The sequence below is a fragment of the Pararge aegeria genome, chromosome 10 (genome assembly GCF_905163445.1).
Source record: "Pararge aegeria chromosome 10, ilParAegt1.1, whole genome shotgun sequence".
Lineage (NCBI taxonomy): Eukaryota > Metazoa > Arthropoda > Insecta > Lepidoptera > Nymphalidae > Pararge > Pararge aegeria.
In genome coordinates, this window is record NC_053189.1 from 16,853,158 (window position 1) to 16,874,845 (window position 21,688).

A 21,688-nucleotide genomic window follows, 5' to 3' on the forward strand; every position below is an offset into this window, starting at 1 on the left:
TAGGTTTACTTCAAATTACTCTGTAATTGAATCCGCTAGAAATCAATTTTGAGAACCTCTTGCGTATTATAAGAAAACTTTAGTTTGAGCCAAGCTATATCCCAATATCTCGAGCAAATTTTATCAGTAGGTACATTCTTTCGAATGTTAAATGGAGCTTGTTTCTTGTGGCTTTCAATTGTTCTACTTTTAATTCAAGCTTTTCTACTTTTGCTTAGTTAATTGAAGCTCTTAATTCATATAGATCAACTCTTCGAACCAAAACAAAAGGCATTCATTTACACGTTAAACTTTGGCTAAGTATTCGAACCATAAACTTTTGAACATAGAAAGTTCCTTTTTAAATATACTTAGAATTTAGAGATTGGTGCTAGAGTGCATATTTGGAATCCGGGTTTAGAGGTTGATTTTAATTAATAAGGGCTGTACTTTTAAAACATGGCAATGTTAATTATCGTAAAGTGAGGCGCCAGCGTATCGAATCGATATAGTTTTAACGAGCGAGCGCGCCGAAAAGATAACCAGCGTTTCCTGTTCGCAATGCCAGTATCATGCATTATCGTTTAATTCGATTTATTTGTACCCTAGAATGAGATTCTACGACTCGAAAGCGTTGATTGTTATTGAATATACACCACTATAACGTAAGAAAATGGACCTAATAGTTTTTAAATTATATGAACATTACGACCGAGTTTTAAAACATGGAATTCCAAAAAGTGTATGGTCAAACCTGAATTTTTAAAAAGGAAAAGAAGCATTACTTTTACTTTAATCTGACATTATGACATATGGTGTTGATAGTTAAACTATCGACAATTGCGATGTGTGCGTTTTTTTTTTTAATTTTTCCTTTAGCATTAATTGCCGAACCAGGCAGGTTAACGATAAAACACATTTATTACAGCGAGGTTATTATACAATTGATGAATTTCTTAATGACAAGGTTGCTTGGAAGCATCCGGCTCCGCTTTCATCTCTCACAAGATAGTAAAATGAGTTATAAAATGTAAAATGAAAATTGTTGATATTAGAAAAGAGCAACAGCTGAGTTTCTTGCCGGCTTCTTCTCAATAGAATCTGCCTTCCGAACCGGTGGTAGAGTCACTACACAAAGACAGACTTGACGTTTCAAAAGTGCTTATATTAGGCCTACAAATAAATGAATTTTATGAGCCACTTATAAGTGCACAAACAAGGCAAATCATTGCCTATAAACAAAGCAACACTTCGCATAGCCTGTATGGAGCACGACCTAAAAAGTGCCGCCCTTAAGGTTACACCTTCAACCTGAGGCGTAGGTGTTTCTTGAATCAGGGCGCGTTTGCCTAAAGTCAGTTAAAACTCGAAAGTATGAACAAAATGTAATAATTTGGTAACACAACGTAACATGTCCGTGACACAGGCGCGAGCGGCGTCGCCTACAGCCTCCCACATACCAGCACTACAAACACAACGCCACGTGGGTGTCAGCATATTAATTAAGAAGAAAGCCAACAAATATTAAATATTAACTCCCATTCCACATCTCTAAAGTTACTTTTAAAATCACGCGCTTTTAAAATTCTTTTTTTGAAGGTTTGACCAAAACTGTTCTAGGTATACCCTCTTGCTATATTTCCGCCCTTGTGCATTAAAAGTTAGGATTTTTAAAATATGTTTGAATGTTAATCAGTGCCTGTGATGGGCGTGTATGTATCAAGAAATATAGAGTTTGAATAATCATTAATTTTTTTTTGAAAAATGCAATGCTAAGATAATTTAGGCCACGTGAAACCAACCCATTTTTATGCGCTTGTGATACAAACTTTTATTATTTTTATCTAGTTTTAAACGTCATTATGGAATTGTGCTATTATCAATTTGAAAATTTAGAAGCACAGTTCGACCACGTTCTAGTTTGTATAGAGGCCTACTAAGCCAAGTATTGACATAAATAAAAGATAAAATAATGCGTGTAAAAATTAAGAAAATTTTATGATTATGCGTACCAACCAAATAATATAACAAATTACCTATTTTTTTTAAATATTTCCTTACTCAATCACGGAAAACAATTAAATGACATTGCCATATGTAATGAACGTGTTTAATCTCAATCTAAATTCAGGAAGGTCCAACGCAAAGGTCGTTGGCGAGGAAACTGTGTACGCGCAGGGTTTTAAAGCATCTATAGATATGCGAACGAGTCGGCTATAGACACATATCAATAAGTAAATAATTCAAACCGACTACACATTAGAAGTCGTATCATAAATTATATTTTGAACTAAATTATTATATTGTTGTGAAGAAAATCTCAAAACGAGAGTACAGCAGCAAAGCATGGATTGCTCTAGCGGGCGTAAAGTAATTTTAAATTGGACAAAAGACCCGGTTTCTCATCGGTATACTTTCAAAACAACACCACCCTCCAATATTAATAAAAACTACATGGACTGTACCCGAACATATTCCATCTGTGCGTACAAATTTTGTGCTAAAATCAGGAAGCTGGTATAAAAGCGCAAGTTTAAGGCGCATAAGATAAACAGTTAGATATGTAATTAAAAAAAAAAAGAGACCCGTCAACTTTGACGAACTGGCAGTGAAACAATGAACTTTTCTGAACCGACCGACCTGATCTGGATGTAGAAGTCAGCGCGTCTAACATAGCTCATCGTGCCCATCTCAAACAAGACCTACAGAACTTCGACGGTTCCTTAGGTATCCCAACTGTTTCTATACATTTCGTGCTCAAATAAGGTAGTAAGTAATCTACATTTATAGAGCTAACATGCACGCCACAGGATAGGACCCTGTGATCCGTGGTTTAACCATCTAACCACACGGCCGAACTCTGCTATGAAACACTGAACTTTTAAATACCGACCGACCTGAAGTCGGCGTGTCTATAGATGCTAACAAAGCTGACGCTAGCGCTCGACAAATTAAAAAGTTAACGGGTGGCGCGCGCCGAGCGTCGCGGCCTGCTGGCGCCGGCGCCGTGACCTTGGCTGCTTATCGCGGACGAGTGACCCTCGCAGATTAGTGCTGCTACACGCTGCATGTGGACATGCTCGTCGCCTCGCCTCGCCTCGCCGCGCCTCGGCCTCCACCCCGCGTCGACGCCTGGCGCCAAGTAAAAGTGATAAATTCCTACGGCCACGCATTCCATAGCAATAATGAGCCCACACTTCGCCAACTGAATCTCGAGTTGTACTATTAAAGGACATGATGCGACGCCGGTAACTCATTGGTAGTTCAGAACGGTAGCAGCTCTATTCTGTATCTCGGTGGACAAGAAATTAGGTACGTTACACCTAAGGAAAGTTGCCATCAAAAAACTGCCGAACCCTTACTTTGTATTCTGTAATATCAGTGGCCATCTAAGATAACGTCTTTGGCATTGTATCTCGATGGGCAACTACAGTTACTATCCAGTTTCTAACGTAGTTATTAAATCAACGACAACACAAAATAGGCCTATAGGCTAGCATGGGCAGAAGACATTTTGTCCCCGGGAAAGGAATTGTATCTTCTCCCAAAGTTTTAATCATCAACTCTCCGAGCATTGGCGCAGTTTTGGAAATAAGATCCAAATAATATAACCAATATACCTACCTCGGTGTTATTTAAACGGAGGTTAACTTCTCCTATTCCCTGTTGCCGTGCTTTGGCAGGGGGACAAGTATATTTTATCTCTTGCCAGTGAATATAATCGGGGGACTAGCATAGGCAGGAAATAAAATTATAAACCTTGACATGGGATAAAATTTACGTGCTCACCTGCTAAATCACGGCAACAATGAATAAAAAAGTTTTCCCCCGTTTATTATTCACGCCAATCGGAGAATGGATAAAGCTGTGGGAGAAGGGATAAAATGTCTCGAGCCCATGCTAGCCAAACAAAAAACTTCTATCTTCAAGAAGGCCCGTAACTCGCTTTTGATGCGTACACTATCATACAAACTCTTGCATTGCAGTTAGATGGTGGTAACTACCTCGTTAACTTTAATTGGAGCTAGGAGGGTGGCCACGAGTTTTATGTCTATCATTTTTACGTTCCATAACTGAGATATAAGACGAGAATAGGCGACGGCGATGAATTACAGGATTTGCAGATTTTTTTTTAATGCAAATCCTGTATTTTTTTCCTATACCTATCGTGTAAGTGTAACTACGACAGTGCTATGTATTAGTTTAAACATAGCAGTTTGTTTGCAAAAACTTATGAACATGGTTCGTTTCATGGGCCAAATTACATGATCAAGGAAAATGACTTGAATTCTGTTGACGAGATGGGAATAAGTGTGGTGACCTTTTGAAATTTAGTTACGATATGCAATCTACTCTCGACACGATCTAAGACGACCGCTGATGTCAGAATCTATAAATAGATCGCCGAACAGCAATGTTTACATCCACTCGAGGGATGGAAGCTATCTGACGTTGCTACGTGTTGAATAAGCGCGGCAGAAGTGCCGGTGTGACGCCATGCTACATACAGTAGCAAACAGTAGCGATAACGCGCCGATACCAGATAACGCCGTGCACTGATATCGGTGCAGCGGGCTCACGTGAACACAGACTACACAGAAACCTAGAGCAGCAAGGCTGGTATAGTTCGATTCAAACCTTATGTCATTGCGGAAGTTAGCTAAGAGTGTAGATTCGCGCAGGTAGTCACTTGTCCCGCATATTGGCTGATACCGAATATTTAATCCTACGAATCGAAATGCACGAAGTTCGAGAAGTCATAAAGTTAGATTCGGACTATACGTACCAAAAATCTAACGAGATAAACACAAATAGGTTAGGTCGTGATAAGAGTTCATCACACGGCGCAAGTCGCGCTTTCGTACTTTCTACTATTGACAACTTTCGGACACTGGCGCAATGCTCCATTCATACCGAATCACTGTCACCCGGCCGTTCACATTTTACGAATTCTCCGGCAGACGAGGGCCGGCGCGCCACGTCTTCGGCTGGCAATACACGTCAGATTTCCGACTGTCTGATCAGTCTATAATATGTATTTACTCGATACACATTCGATTCTTACGATGGGCTGTTTCTGTGTTCAGTTGTTCCCGAGCTATTTCTACAGAATTAACTACAAGTCGAATGGAGGAACGAGACGTATCTGGACTCTGTCCAGAATAGTAGTAGTAATAGTAATAGTATGCAGAGCGCACCTTCAGACAATCGGCAATCCGAAAATCAGGTGACCGTCTAGCTCAAACAAAATAGTGGTTCCAATGCCTTCCGACAGCAGGATCAGACTATCGGATGAAAGAATCTGGCGTGTATTCCCGGCCTTCGAGGCGTTCACATAACAGATCGAATTCCATAAGCGTAGCGTCGCGACACATGTTTACATCACTTGTTGCGCGGGTCAACGGCCGCACGTACCGGGCTCGCAGAGGCGGCTGTGGTGGTAGGGGTTGCAGCACTGGGGCTGCTCGCAGTGCGGCAAGCGGCGCAGCTCTGCCAGCGTCCGCAGGTCGGGGTGGCGAAGCACGCGGAGCACGGCCAGACGCTCGGCGGGTGCGGCCGGCGCGCACGCCGTGCCCGCTGGGCCCGCGTCCAGCGCGCGCGCCAGCCGCCGCAGCGCCGCCTCGCCCAGCGCGGCGCCGCCCGCCGCCAGCCGCCGCCGCAGCGCGCGTCTCCGGAACATCACATGCCGGCGTCACGACGCGCTCCACCGGTGCCGGGAATTCGGCCGGCACGACATCGCGAGCCGAGTGCGGCCTGCAGACTGACCGCCTCGCCTTCGCCGCTGACGCGACCGGTCGCGCCGCGGTGACGCGCCCGCCGCCCGGCGCGACACCTGCACGCGCCCGCTTTACCCCACGGTTACACTTTTTTTAGCTTGTTTTTTCTGTACTCGGTCTTATGCCGCTCATCTGCCCTTGTCGGCGCCTTGTTCAATCAATAAATAGCAAACACACGTGCCGGATGTTGTATAGTTACTCCTCGCTTGCCAGACATTATCCTTTTATTATTTCATTACAGTTAGCCCTTTATTAGGTACAATATCATCTGGTTTTAACTAATGATGCAGTCTAAGATGGTACCGGCTAACCATGTGCATGGCATCTTCAATCGGTTTCTATACGGCATAATATAGCAACGCTAAACCGCTTGGCTGCACTATCGTGTCGGTAGGATGGTAACTAGCCATGGCTGATGCTTCCCACAGACCAAGTAAAATTTAGAAATCATAAGTTCCTAAAATGCCGGCGCCAGGTATCGCTCCGGGACCTACGTGGATAAGAACACAGCGCTGACCATTGTGCCAGGCAGGATCATTAGTAATATTTTATGAATGTGTTACGCACTAAATAAATAAATGCAGTAAATAAAAATTATTCTTTTATATATTATTATTTTGTAATATATTTGATTTCACTTCTTTAACATTTGTTCCCTAATTCCTAAAATCCCTAGACCCTAACTTTCCCTAGCTATCATATATTACCGATGGAAATACATGTTTTTAGGAGGATGGACGTGGTGAAAGTAAATATTTTTGATGATGATGTCGGTACAGCTCCGCCGATCTCGTCAATGTATCGCACAGAGATACCGTATCTTCCATCTTAAATACCAACGAAAAAACCTTTTTTCAACGACAACAAATGGTTTGAACAAGTTCTCAAACGATATAATAAAGTAATGAAAAATGCATAAATACAAAATTATGAGTAGCTTTAGAATAAAAATCTTGGTATTTGTTATAGTTCCGCATTTTAAGTTATGCCATTTGGAGAAAATTTCCCCGTTTGTCGGCAGTATTCCCACACTGGCAAGTATCTGCGGGGGGCTTGTAAGTGCGCGGGGCGGGGTGCAGCTGGCGCCACCGGCGGCGTCAGGTGCGCGCGCGTGTGTGCGTGCGGCGCCACCGACACACGGACACGCTACGCTGGCTGAGTCGGGGACGATTTTGTGGATAAACTCAAACAGCCTCTGAGAGACATTGGTGCATAAACTTCTAATAAACATAAAAGGAATATAATCCATTACCACAGCAAATATATCAGCTAAATAAATAATAATTACTGTGCCATTACTTAGGTAGTGAATAAATGTTACAATTTTTTTTTTTTTAATGCCACGTTACCTATTTTATTTGTTTATCCAGATATTTAGCCTATGATGGGCATAAATTATTATTTATTTAGCTGATATATTTGCTGTGGTAATGGATTATATTCCTATTATTGCATCCTGGCACATGGGTGCCAATGGGCATAGGCTAAATTCCTCCAGGGTGTAGATCTATATTTTTAGCCTTCTTCCTCGAAACTTTTTGTTACGATATCTCTTGATGTTAGTGCGAGATATGTTTTTGGCAATCCAATGGTATTAAATTGAAACTGTTTTCTAGAAATTCGTTTAGATACGCTGCAAAACCATAGTCAGTAAAAGCCAGACCTCAGTAGGTCTGGCTTTTCTACCTCAATTGTTCCGCGTTTAGTAAGCTAGGTTAGTCCACCTTCCCAATCATTCTCTTTCTATCCCGAACGGGAGAGTTTGCTGATAATCTACACGCGAGACAGACGGGTTAGTGATCGCAGGTGATAGTAGTGTCACAGAGGACGCTGCTGCCCGCTCTCCGTTATGTTCCCTAAGTCACCTCGTACGACTCCCGAAGCAAGAGGGTGACAACGGTATACCTACTGATCTGACGTCACCACTCAGCACACCTCCATTATCTTTATTGAAGTTATACTTCTTTTGCCGCGTTAGGGAAATATTATGATAGTAAATTTTTACAATGCGCGCGCACACCATCACTAATAATCGACACCCTGAAGTTAGCTATTTAGTTTTTCAAAAAAAAGTTTGAAAGTGTACACTATCAATTGTCAAAGTCACGGGATCATTCCGTTGACTTAATTGATTCAGTTATACATATATTTGTATATAGTTTCACTTAAATCTAAGGCCATGAAGATAACAAAAATATAAGATTTTGAAACAGATACGGTGTCGGATTTAACATAAAAAGAACACACACACCCAGAATGCCCCATACAGACCAACATAAATTATTCTACAGTTACCTATTGTTTAATTTTTATTTTGTTTTCTTATTTTTTTAGCTTTAAAAATGTAGATTTCATAAAACATAAGTTTAAAATAAATAAGCACCCTCTGTAACAACTGGAAGGACCTACCCTCTGTAACACAGGTTTTCCTTCCGCAGAGGTTAGGACATTCATGTAATTATTGTATCCATTATTTTTAGCCTGAATAAATGGTTATTATTATTATTATTAATAGGCACTTCGAATAAATAAACATGTAATAGAGTTTATTACATAAAAATGTGAACCAGACGTAAAGAATCGATCAAATACAATCAGACAAAATTTTTACTTTATTTTTTTTAGTAAACTCAAACGATCCAACGACCGATCAATGAGCTGCGAGCAGAAATAGCATTTCTGTTCGGAGCTGTAATCTATGGCACGTCGGCAGGCGGAATGCGCGGCGACATGCAACAAGCTAATATCATCGTCGATAACGCCAAATCTTCGTATCTCCGACTTACTCATGCTCACCCCCGACCGACTGGAGTTGCCAACTAGCGGGGTCATAAACACACGTTAACCTGTAACTTCCCATGATATAGCTACCTCAATATTATGAAGAGGTAAAGTTTGTTGTCTAATATATCTTATGTATCTCTAAGTTGGTTAGGTATATTGTATCATATGTTATATATATCCGACTTACTCATGTTCACCCCTGAGTCCCTATGTGCTGAAGTTACAATCTCGCCGGAGTCATAAATACCTACCTCAATATTATAAAGAGGCAAAGTTTGTTTTCTATTTTATCGTATGTAATGTATCTACGACTTACTCATGCTCACCCCCGACCGACTGGAGTTGCCAACTAGCGGGGTCATAAACACACTTTAACCTGTAACTTCCCATTATATAGGTGCCTCGATATTATGAAGGGGTAAAGTTTGTTGTCTATTATATCTTATGCAGTGGCGGGCACTTCATACATGCACAGAAGCACTGCATACCCTATAGTTGATATATAGCTCGTATAGGAGGAGAACTTCTGCCATTTTATGCAATTTTCCTGCAGTGTTCATACCTTGGTAAGAAACCCAGTGCACGCCACTGATCTTATGTATCTCCAAATTGGTTATTGTGTGATACGTAATATACCTCTGACTTACTCATGCTCACCCCCGTGTCCCTATTTACTGAAATTACAATACCACGGGGTGCCCCGTGACAAAGGTAGGTACAACCTCAATATTATAAAGAATCAGTTTGTTTTCTATTTTATCGTATGCAATGTACCTATCGTCGACTTACTCATGCTCACCCCCGACGGACTGGAGTTGCCAACTAGCGGTGTCATAAACACAGGTGAACCTGTAACTTTATTGTTTAAGTATCGTGCCCCATGAGTTCAGCTTCAAGTCCGTGGGACCGAGTTCGAATCCCAGCACGCACCTCTAACTTTTAAGTTACGTGCGTTCTAAGTAATTTAAATATTACTTTTTTCAACGGTGGCGGAAAAAATCGGGGAAACGCGCTCTACCAAGGGTTCTCCTTGTTCCAGGATTTCAGTGCCACTGTCAGTGGCGTGCATACAGGGTAGCAGGCACATGATATAAAATAAAGAAAATCTCCAGTACGAGTCATTAAAAAGTTAAATTAAGTTTTTCTTAATGGGATGAAATAAACAATAGGTTTGTACTATGTTTAGGTTGACTCAAGCGTACCCAGCCCTCTTCGCCGGGCTAGATTTTGCTTTATTTTATTTAAACAATAAACTTACATCATTAAATTTTTAATTTTAGTCTTATAATATATTAAATCATTTATTTCTCTCCTTATTCATTCTCTTCTATTCTCTTCTCGAGCGGGTGAATTTCATTATCTACACCCATGTACACCCAACAAAAGAATATCATAGACAGTTCAAAAATAGGAGTGCTCCGATCGTCACCAAACTTTACAGGATTACTCGCCAGGTCAATCCGGAGATTCCCTCAAAGTTTCATTGAAATCGGTCCAGCCGTTTCGGAGCCTATACGGAACATACCCACACACTTTGTCTTTTATATATATAGATAGAAAGATTATCTAAGGAACTTTTGTTATTTGCACCTCAGTAAATACAAGTGTTGCCAGTGTTGCCTCACGGATCTGAAACGGGGTCGGAGTCGCGTCCACAGGATCTTCGACCAGGGCATGCATAAAGGAGGCACATGGCATAGAATGGAAAAATTCCCCTCCAATACGAGCTACATAAAATTATTTGGATAGACAGTGCTTATGTGCATGTATGAAGTGCACGCAACTGGTGTTCACAACTGTATTCTGATCTGCCGTCGACACACAAAGATGAAGAAGAAACACTTGATTGCACTAATAACATACCGGAAAAGAAACATTAAGGAGTATACAGTAAACAATGTAGACATGCAAAGGCGGCCTTATTGCTGCAAGCAACTCTTACAGGCAACCTTTGTAGACTTAGACTGTAGACTTAGACAAGAGAACGGGATAGTGCCAATCATGGTATAATATATACATAAATACCAAAATGTATAGATAAAAATACATAGATAATTTTAATAAATATACGTAATATATAAATATAAAATATACGTAATATATAAAAGTACATTTTAATACATAATTTACAAACAAAAATAATGCAACAACTTCAAATGCCATCACACAAATAGAGGTAGTAGGATATGAAACATAAGCATTGACCAAATAAGCCCTGGCCCGTCAATCTACCATATATTGGCGGACTGGAGCTTATTTGTTTTTACTCTAAACTTATTTGGTCTGACTCTTAGCTTATTTGGTCTTACTCTGAGCCAAAGTACTTAAACTACCTATTAATAATACAGCTCTACACAGGGAAAAAAAAATTAATTCTTGACCTTATTTCTGACTAGATATTTGAACGGTTCAGTAAAATATTCTCGATAGAAAAGAAATGACAAAGTTACATTGAATGACAATTCGAAGTAAGTTTTTCGTAGTGGGATTTATCCCACTACGAAAGACAGAGTGCGAGTATTGTATATTTTAATATACAATACTCGCACTCTCGCCAAGGTTTTGACCAATGCATGGCGGGTCCCATCGTCAATGGCCTGGTCACTGCCGAATCCTCGTCGGGTTACAAACTTCGCCTAAACAATAGGTCTTTTTTATGTAGACATTTCCTACGACAAGTTTTTTTCTAAGTACCTAAGTAACACCTTCCCTGATTTTTAATTTATAATTCATTCAACCATCCTTAAAAGTACCAAAAATTGCAAATTGCCCCAAAACACGTCAACCTGTGAATTATGGAGGGTAGAGGTAAGGAGAGTCATCTGTGTATATGAAAAAGTGTCGTCAAAATGTATTAAATTAGGATGGCGCCACATTTGCATCAGGGTAACTCTTAAAAGAAGCGCCAAATGTAAATATTGTTAGAGTAGGCTTGAAAAATAAACAAGGAAGTATGGAGATACAAGGAAGTAAGGTTATATTTACCACAATATTTTGTACAACGTAAGTTGTTGAAATTCTCAATAATTAACTACTTTAGTCGATAATGACATAAAAATTTTTTACTCGGCATACTTCAATTCATCTACGATTGCTACATTCATACCATACCCTGTGCATCGACCAGCGCCATTGTGGAGGATTTTTGAACTGTTATTTAGCGCAACAACTGGACACTTTTTCAACTTTTCTCCCATATAAGATGACTCTCCTTACCTCTACCCTCCATACTGTGAATGAACGGTTCAAGCTTGAATAAAACATTTTACCACATCCTTGATAGATGGAGCTACTTGTATTGCAGTGAAAAACTACCATCTTGAAACAAATAACTTCTCAGCCTCGTTTAGTTTTGTGCGAAGTTCCTCGCTTTAGCTATAGATGGCTTTACTATAACTCTGCCGTATTTAATTTAAAATGGCGACTCCTTAATACTGTTTATTCGATTTATACAAATCTTCATATTTGTGTGTATTAGGATTTATATTGTGTGTAACGATGGGGCTGACATATAGGTAACCTATAAAAGTCCCTTAAATAAATAGATTAAAAAAAATCTTCATCGTTGATGGATCCTAATAACGACTTCATACATCGATGGATTTTAAAGTATAACTGACAGTCACAATTTTCTCGAGGACAACTATCTAGCACTTTTTTAATACCTGTCAAATTAGTTTCGTTTATACTTTAGAGGTTTGTGAACCTTACTATTGAATTATGTACCTAGCTATTACATTGTTTATAATTTGTCATATACCTAAAGTAAACACATTAATTTAAGTAAAACGAATTTTGTTCAATTTAGAAATTACAACCAAAAGAGATTTCTGTTTTTTTTTATAATTTATATTTGTATTATTATTCTTAAATTTATTCTATGTGTTAATTGCAATCAATGGTTTGTAATAAGTATTTGCAGGCCAGCTAATGGCAATACACTGTGATTTCGTAATTGGTATTTAAAATACATCTATATAACCATGTGTATGTAAATGTAAATAAAGATCTATCTATTTAAACAATTTTTTTATTCATAAGTGTAGGTAAAGTACCTAAGTATGTTTTAAAAATACAAGAAAAAACCACTGTTAAAATTAAATAAATTTTAACTTTGTAGTAGGACTTATAAGTATATATAAGGGAACTGTATATTTTTTTTTAGTATTTTTAACCAAAAAAAAAATAACAAAAGTATCGAAAATATTGTCTAATTTAAAACAGATAAATAATATTAACTACGGGTAATAAAACTTCATAAATCTACAAAATATGTAAATTTGGTTTTTATGAATCTTTCTGATAATAATTAATCTAGCTTTTTCAGTTTTCTAACCATGTGTTTTTTTATTATTTATCATAAGAGAAGGTTCTTTAAAAACAAAGATCAAAAATATAGTATAAACTTAGGTAAGTACCATACACATGTTAGTGAAAAGGAGACTTTTTGACAATTTGCTAAAACATATAACAACATTTGCAACTTTTATTCGGAAACCCGAGAAACTTAGTTTTAGCCGTATGTAAAAAAGTTGCTTATTTCATTAGCACAGCAGACTCGCAGAGTATTGCAGAGTACAAATTTTTGATCATAACAAAAACAGACAAAACTGGCTTGAGAGCATAAATAGCATACCGATTCGAGTTCGTATTTGAATTGTACAAAATAATTAAAAAAGCCAATTTTTTAATTACTTTGGTATAACAAATCCACAAAAAAAGAATAAAATATTCAACTGCAGGTCGAATGCCCATTAATGACTAGGAAATTGTTCTACTTTACGTAATAGGTAAAAAAAGTTTAAAACATTAATTAAATCATCATACCCGAATCATCGACAGCCATCCGTTATGATTAAAACTACCACTCGTTAATCACAATTCACCAACAGAACACATGTATTATGTAAAAAAAAAACATTAATCTTTAAGTCCATCAAAAGAGTTCACTGAATAAAACAAATACAATTTCTTGAATTGAATTTAAAAAAAGATTAAATTAAAAAATTAAAAAAAAAACATAATAATCATTATTTATCGTCTGTCGTATTTAATTTCATACGTAGTGGCGTGAAGCCTGGCTGCGAACCGATTGAGGAATGGCGGGAAATTGCGAATCGGGGTGTATTTATGCTCTCAGCTGCGAAATTGTGAATGAAACTTGATACATTCCCCTGTATGAAAGGGGTGGATTTAGGCTTGATAACGCTCTAGGTAGCAGTGCACTCGTTAAAGGCAATACGCAATGCCTCCCCAATTCTTATTATACCCTGGTAGGACCAGTGTCATTCTTCATATCAACTAATATAGATTGATTATTTATGCTTCACGCAGCAACGGAGCAACGGGATGCGTGATATTTTGTATATAACGACGTTGATATTGAATAGGTTTCAATACTTTAAGTTGGTAACTGGTTACTGGATACGGACGGTGACTTTGGAAGTTCTACCTTCTTCATTTTTCATATCCGGAAAATTATTGGTATATAAACTGCGGGTGGTAAGTACTACATTTCCTATATGGGAGAAAAAGTTATTTAAAAAAATCTGAACAGCCAATATTTCAATTCAAAATTTACGCCCGTGGATAAAATATGCTTTTATAAATTTAACAATTCTATTTATTTAAAAATACTTGAAATAAAAATAAGGTATTTTCTATTATTAGTTTTTAATAAATATTGTGAGCTAACACTATGTTTTGCAATAAGAAAGAACAAGAAAAGACAGCCTATAAAAAATTAGGTATAAAACATTTTTGTCTAATGGATAGATATTAATTTGAAAGCCCTCGCTGAAATTGTAAAAAGTCCTGCAAACATAATTCTAGAACTTTGTAAATATTCTGGTGTTCAAATTATTCTGAGGCAAATTTAACGCCTAACATCTTATAGCTAAAACATCTAAATAAAGTTACAAAAAACAGATTCTACTACGAGTACTTATTACTACTATATTGTATGTTATCCTGTGCTAGTAAATTAGGTAACACACAACGCGTATTCTGACTCATTGTTTTTCTTTATAATCGATACGAAAAGTACTACTATAGTATATAATTCTTAAAGAAAGAATATATAGTTTTATTTATTTCACTACATATACCAATCAATAATTTTCGATTATAGTTTATAGTCCGAGTTTACGAAGTTTACGAATGTAGTTATCGCCATCACTACTCACTGCTATGTACACGTTTTTTATATAATTAACGCATCAAAAGTGCCATCTATGTGCTTATTTGAATAAAGAATTATTTGACTTTGACTTTCTTATACACAACATTGAAGTAAGTCCGGTTAAGAAAAAATTTAATTAAGTTAAAACCAACGATAGTGAGAACAAAAGAAATGAATATTAAACAAGTGATAATAATGATAAAAATAAAAATAAAATAAAAAATATTACTTATTTACTTAAGTTTAATGTCGCCTTAAAGGTAAATAAATAGTTAGCTCTGGAAATCCACCTATCGACACCCTTCAAACTTTCCACCACGCTTAACAATCTACTTCCGGTCAGTATCACTAACATAATCTCTTAACTGATAATCTTACAACGTTACAACAAGCTGCTATTAACTTTATACTATGGAAGAAAAGAGCTACAAGCCGTTTTTGTTAGCGAGCTAACCTGTTAGACGTATGGCAGTTATAATAAACTCCTACCCCTAGTCGGTTTTTACGCGGCATTATAATTGAACACTAAATCGCTTGAAGCTCCGTCGTTGTCAGTGTGTGAGTGAAGTAGAGAGAAAATGCCAAAATTATTTACTCTTGAATTTCTCGAACCTAAGCCCGAAATGTAAGACCGCAGCCATTAGCACAACGGCAGAGAGGTTATCGAAATACTAATTATGATGATGTTTAAAAGTTATAGATATAGTTTAGGCCTTGATCCGCTCTCTGTAGGAAAATGACTATTAAATAGACATCAACGAGTACTATCGGTAATTTCCTAAAACGCACATAACTTAGTAAGGTTAAAGTAGCGTGCCGAACAGAGAAGCCGAAGTATTATGAGAAGAGACCTATGGCCTGAGTAGGACGTACTTTGAATTATAGATAGCTTTGCTCTTCGATTTTAGAAAATAAACCCTCTTCATCACCCTAATTGTATTGGTTAAATAAACCAGACCATATGGTTAATATATGACAGCCGATTGGTGTAGTGGGCAGTGACCCTGCTTACTGAGTCAAAAGCTATAGGTTCGATTCCCAGAACTGGAAAATTTTGCTTTATATTATAAGTATTTATCTATTTTATCCATACAAATATTCATCAGTCATATTAGTAACCATAACGCTTACTTTGAGGTTTGATGGCGACTTGTGTAGTGTATCAACGTGTTACAGAATTACGAAATAATATTGAAGGATACATAAGTTATAATGACGGCCGACTGGCGTAGTGGGCAGCGACCCTGCTTTCTGAGTCCAAGGCCGTGGGTTCGATTCCCACAACTGGAAAATGTTTGTGTGATGAGCATAAGTGTTTTTCAGTGTCTGGGTGTTTATATGTATTTTCTAAGTATTTATTTATATATAATTCCTAAAAATATTCATCAGTCATCTTAGTACCCATAACACTACGTAAGCTACGCTTACTTTGGGGCTAGGTGGCGATGTGTGTATTGTCTTAGTATATTTATTTATTTATTTATTTATAATTCATAAGGAATCACCCTGTTAAAATATTAAATCAAAAGAAGCATATTTATTTTGCCATACTAACTAATTCAAAACGGTGTTTACTTATGACCTATTGTAGTTAAAAGACCGACACGCGCATAGTGCCTACGCACATTCTACGCTACGCTAAGCTACGCGTACCTAATAAAGTCACAGGAGTCAGATGATTTAAATTTTGCGTGTGAGGTAAGGGCAGTATCTGATTTATTTCAGTAAAAACTATGGTTTACTCAAAAACTATTAGGTTTTCGATTTCACAGATAAGTCTCAAAGACAGGACATAATGTCCTCTCAAGCCTCGGGAGTATAATTTCGGTTTTCAGTAACATATTGTATAAATTTATTTATTAAAATGTGTTACGTTGTTATTATAATTTCTATGATAACGTCCCAAAACTGCCTCAAGGTGGCTTCGATCCATTTCGTCTTAACTAAGTCGAATTAACGATATCTTAGCTTTCGGGCAATCGAAAAACATAATCATACGCGAGATCAACGGCTCGTACCTGCAGGCAGGAGATTGGCAGGCGGCAGGCGATGACCGGCGCGTCGACGCCGCGTCGCCCGGTCGCCGGGCGTCACGTCGCCCCACCGTCGCGTCGCCGTCAGGCCCACCGGGTAATCGTACAACTCATAACAACAACACAGCCTTTTTTGTTACACACTGACAAATTAGAGATGGACGCGTATTGTCTTGGAAGACATTATGTATATCACAGTAAGTATAAGAGTTATAGCAGTCCGACGCCATTGATCTCTTGGTAAATGCCGACATCGTTTTAACAGTCGGTTTTTTGGTTGGTTGGTTGTTGGATTGGGGCTTTTCGTTTAAATTACCCTGTTGTTCCTACTTACCACGCGATTGCTCTGACTAGGTGGTGGTAGAAGTTCCTAGAGCTTTGTGAGTACGTCTGGAGAAAAAGACAAAGCATATGAGGTTTAGCTATACTAACATTTTTTTTTCTTACTAGTCTTATTATATAACCAATCTTTTCATTACTTTTTGGTGTAAAGTATATTTTAAAAATAGAAGACAAACAAGTAGTAATTAATAAAAAAAAAAAAAAAAAAAGAGATATGTGTAATTCTATATTTATTTACCCTTACTTGTATTTAAGTATTTATACTATGCTATGCTTACCTACTATTTACCATAATCAAAACGCAGCAAGTATAAAACTCATTATTGTGTGGTTCGGATGACTATCCAAATGGTGATAAGTGAAATATACCATTTCAAACAATACATTTTTTTTTTAAATCGGTTTATTTTTCAAAATGATAGAGTACCGAGCAAACATAAAAAAAAAACAATTATTAAAATATGAGTCTTAGTTAAATTTTGTCTTAAAGCTAAATAATGTGTCATGAAATATGTCAAACCTAAAATAAACTAATTAAAACTAAATAAAATCTAAAACGTCCTCGAAACCACCGCAGCGAGGCACAGTTCCTAAGATGCTGGCAGGATAGCCCCTTTGGATGGCCAAACTAATTCGTTGGCCAAGGTAACTGCCCGCTGTAGGATCACCGGTAGACTCGATAACCCTTTTCTCTTGCTCTTGCCTCCGGACCCCACGGTCACAAAGTCGCTTCTCCAAAAGGCATAAAAATGAAGCTGCTATCCAGGTTTTCATATTTACGCCTCTTGGCCTGCTCGGCACTGGTAGCAGCCGCATCCACCATTGACGAGGTGGCCTGGATGTGTGATGCAGCTAGGGTATCAACACAAGTTGCATCCCACAGAAGTGATGAAAGTTTTATTCTTATTATTTTTGCTTTGAATTTAATTTAATTATTTTTACCCGGACTAATGTTGCGATTACCTGTAATTGATAACTATCTATAATTATACTACAATTTAAAATTATTAATAATAACTCAGTTTGTATATCAAAAAATAAAAAAAAATGTAATTATGAATACTGTAATTGGCTTGGCGTTTCCCAATCCTTGTAGACATTTTTTTTTTTCTAACAGCATAAGCAGCTGAGCTGAGCTTACCCGCTAGTGTCTCGATATGGGCACCCCACTGTAGCTTACAATCCAAGGTAACTCCTAGAAAAACTGTGGAATTCTCCATTTCTAATGATTCTCCATTTATCATTACTTTTTTATCAACTTTCTTTACACTTGTTAACATAAATTCTACGCACTTTGTTTTCTTTGCGTTCAAAACTAAGTTATTAGCAGTAGTAAACCAGTGAGATACATGCGACATAGCACGGCTTACATCGTCAGAATTGTCTTTACTTCTGTCAGTCTTGAAAATTAAAGATCATCTGCTCTTTTATTTCAATACAAGCTCGACCCATTACCGGCCTACTAAAGGGCACGGGCCTTCTCTAAGAATGACAAGGTTTTGGCCCACCACCATCCTGGCCAAGTGCGGATTGGTGGTTTCAAGCCTTTTGTAAGAACTCTTAGGCATCCAGGCTACCACACGATGTTTTCAAGCGATATTTAATTTGCTTAAATTAAAAACGTACAAATATCTCCCGAAAAGTAGGAGGTGCGTTCCGGGAAAAGTACTCGGTTCCCCCGAAGGAGAATAGACAGACAGCTATAAGGCTAGGCTATTGGGCTAACACCACTTCAATACAAGTTACTTGACTGTAAACTGGTGGTAAATGGTGATGGAATCCAACATGGTGGCGACTGGCGGGGTAACCTGTTAGAGGTATTGCAGTTATAATAAACCTTAATACCCCAAAACAATTTCGCTACCGAAATCATTTTTTCTTTTTAAATCGTACTGGAACTCTTAAATACTTGGCGGCTCGTCTTTAACGGTAGGTTGGTAAGTAGCCATGGCCGAAGCCTCCCACCCACAAGAACTGACCTGAATTTATTCATTGTCTTGGTATATTTATTTCTAGTACCTTAGATCGAAACTTATAGGACCACAGCGCAAACCAATCCGCCGGGAAGGTTGCCATTAATAATTATATAAACTGTTACTAAATATTATAATTTCACGCGAGAGTACCTGCGATTGGCAGGGCTGGCCGGCGACGGGACACGACGCCGCCGCGTCGTCCCGTCGCCTTGCGTCGCGTCGCCACAGTCGCGTCGCCGCCGCGCTGTCGGCCTGACGACATCGGCCCAACTGGTATATTATTGGGAATGGAATATTTCATGGAACATGCTGGTGTATAAAGTCAAAGCAAAATATTAGTACACTAGTGTTCCCCGCGAGTTCCTACGCGTTTAAGTCAACGGGGATTTAATTAAAACCTTTACAGAGGAACAGTTTAGCCTAACTTTAACCGTTTACATATCGCACGCAGCGGTAGCTCTCAAAAGGAATATTTTTTCCGTTTTTGCAATATTTTGAATTGATTCTCCGCCACTATTTATTGGTCGTAGCGTGGTGTAATATATATATAGCCTTCCTCGATAAAATGATTATCAAACACATAACATAGATTACACTCTACAACTTTACATCTTTATATTAAGTATTAGTATAGATTAGCACATAGGCACATCGCGCCATTAGCGCCAAATACAAAAAACCGATGAAAATAGATAGATTATGAAAATTAAGCTTAATTTGCTATACTTCGCGAACAGCAGAAGAATCTGTATGATGTAATTTATAATAACTTCAATACGTCCACACCAAACAGATTCTCGGCAATGTACAGAGGGTACGCACGTTTCGCTCCGAAACCGGAGCATCCTCAGGAGATGTTGACTTTATAATGAATAAACTTATTAAATTCACTTCTGGTTTATGTTTTATGCTGCTGAAAAAACCCGAGCTGTAGCTTTGGATCCAAATTCAAGCTTTAATGCAATACAATTAAAATATATTTTTCTTTAGTGAAAACAGACATAAGTGTCGCAAATCCAGTACTTCTGGTTTTGTTTTACAATCGCTGAAAAAACCCGAGCTGTAGCTTTGGAGGCAAATTCAAGTTTTGATGTACAAATAAGATCTATTTAACTCCGATATGCATGCATTTCCGTACTCGAAAACGACTCCTCGATTGCGAGATAGCAAATCTTATTCTAAGGCTACCGTTATTGATGAGTTATAGATATTCAAATGAGTGCTAAACTCCGCAAAACCCAAAACAGGCTTTGAATAATTCAGCGCTGTAAGCGCTAACTTGATTGATCACCTAAACGCGGACGAATGATTCCTACTAAATATCCACCGATATATCATTTTCATCAATCATCTTTAAATTATTTAAAAATCATATTTCTTGCTTCTAACATCGCTTAATTAAATTATACTTATCTATGTAATTGATTATTATGTAAGTTTATAATAGTACTTATAATAAAACTGTAACTGAAAGATTTCTGTACATTTAATATATTTTGAAAATTTTGACCGGGGGATGCTTTATAGTCGATACTGAGTCCAAAACAGATTTTTATTTAATTTTTGTCTGTCTGTCTGTCTGTCTGTCTGTCTCTCCGGGCATCACGTGAAAACTACAGAACAGATTCAAATAAAACTTGGTATAGTGGTAGTTGATATTCCGGGTCAACATATAGGCTACTTTTTATTCCGATAAGCAATAAGTTTCCTCCGGGGAATGGGATGAAAACTTTTATCAATTTTACTTAATATCTCCGTTAAATTTGCACCGACTTTAATCATTCTTTTTTTATTTGAAAGTGTATACTATCAAGCATATATGGTCTTATTTTATTAAGGATCTGATAAATATTGCCGGAGATAAAGAACTTAACTCTTCACAAATAACTGTTAGTCGCAAGGCATATAGTCCAGTCATTATAGTAAGGTGACCTCCGAATTCGAGATACCCAGCTGTAAGTCTGTAAATACTTGTATATTGACACCCTAAATGTTGTCTCTAAACCTACATATTGTAGGGTGTAAGCAACTATTAAATTTCAAAGGTCACAAAAATCAGTTTTTTTGCGCTTTTTTGGAAATATCCCATTTCCTATGGGTTTTTTGCTATTTGTGTTTATTATCAATATTGTAGAATACAAAATTCTCTACAAATTTTGTTTCAAATTTTTTTTTATACGGTGAACCGTTTTCGAGATGGAGGAATTGAATGAATGAATGAAATGAATTGGACCGAATTCTATTCTTGCGTTAGAACAAAAGATGGGAAAAGATTTTTTTTATTTATTTATAATGCGTGAAAAGCGTTGATAGCCCATTGAGCTTCGGCTTAACTTTCAGTGAGGAGAGTTCAAAACCCAGCACGCACCTCTAACTTTTCTTAGTTTTAGAATAGAATAGAAAAACTTTATTGCAACACAACACAATAGGAAAAACACAAGGAAAAAAGTAATAGTCCTTAGTGCCAGGGTGCAAAGGCAGCCTTATCACTAAAAGTGATCTTTTAAAGGCAACCTGAGCATACGAAGCCGATAAAAAAGTGGAAAGTGGGTGGTGCATAAAGGATGTTACAAAAATAAAATAAACTTACATGGCATACATACAACATTTACATAT

At 37.6% G+C, this 21,688-nt stretch overlaps 1 protein-coding gene across 1 annotated transcript in view; it reads right to left on the reverse strand.

The window, feature by feature from the left end:
• The window catches only part of LOC120626706 (mothers against decapentaplegic homolog 6), a 50,128-nt gene extending 44,392 nt beyond the window's left edge, over nt 1–5,736 (reverse strand). The window contains exon 1 of the mRNA XM_039894337.1: nt 5,395–5,736. Coding sequence (XP_039750271.1) covers nt 5,395–5,659 — 265 coding nt within the window. The 5' untranslated portion in view covers nt 5,660–5,736. The remainder of the gene's footprint in view (nt 1–5,394) is intronic.
• Nucleotides 5,737–21,688: the final 15,952 nt, after the last annotated feature.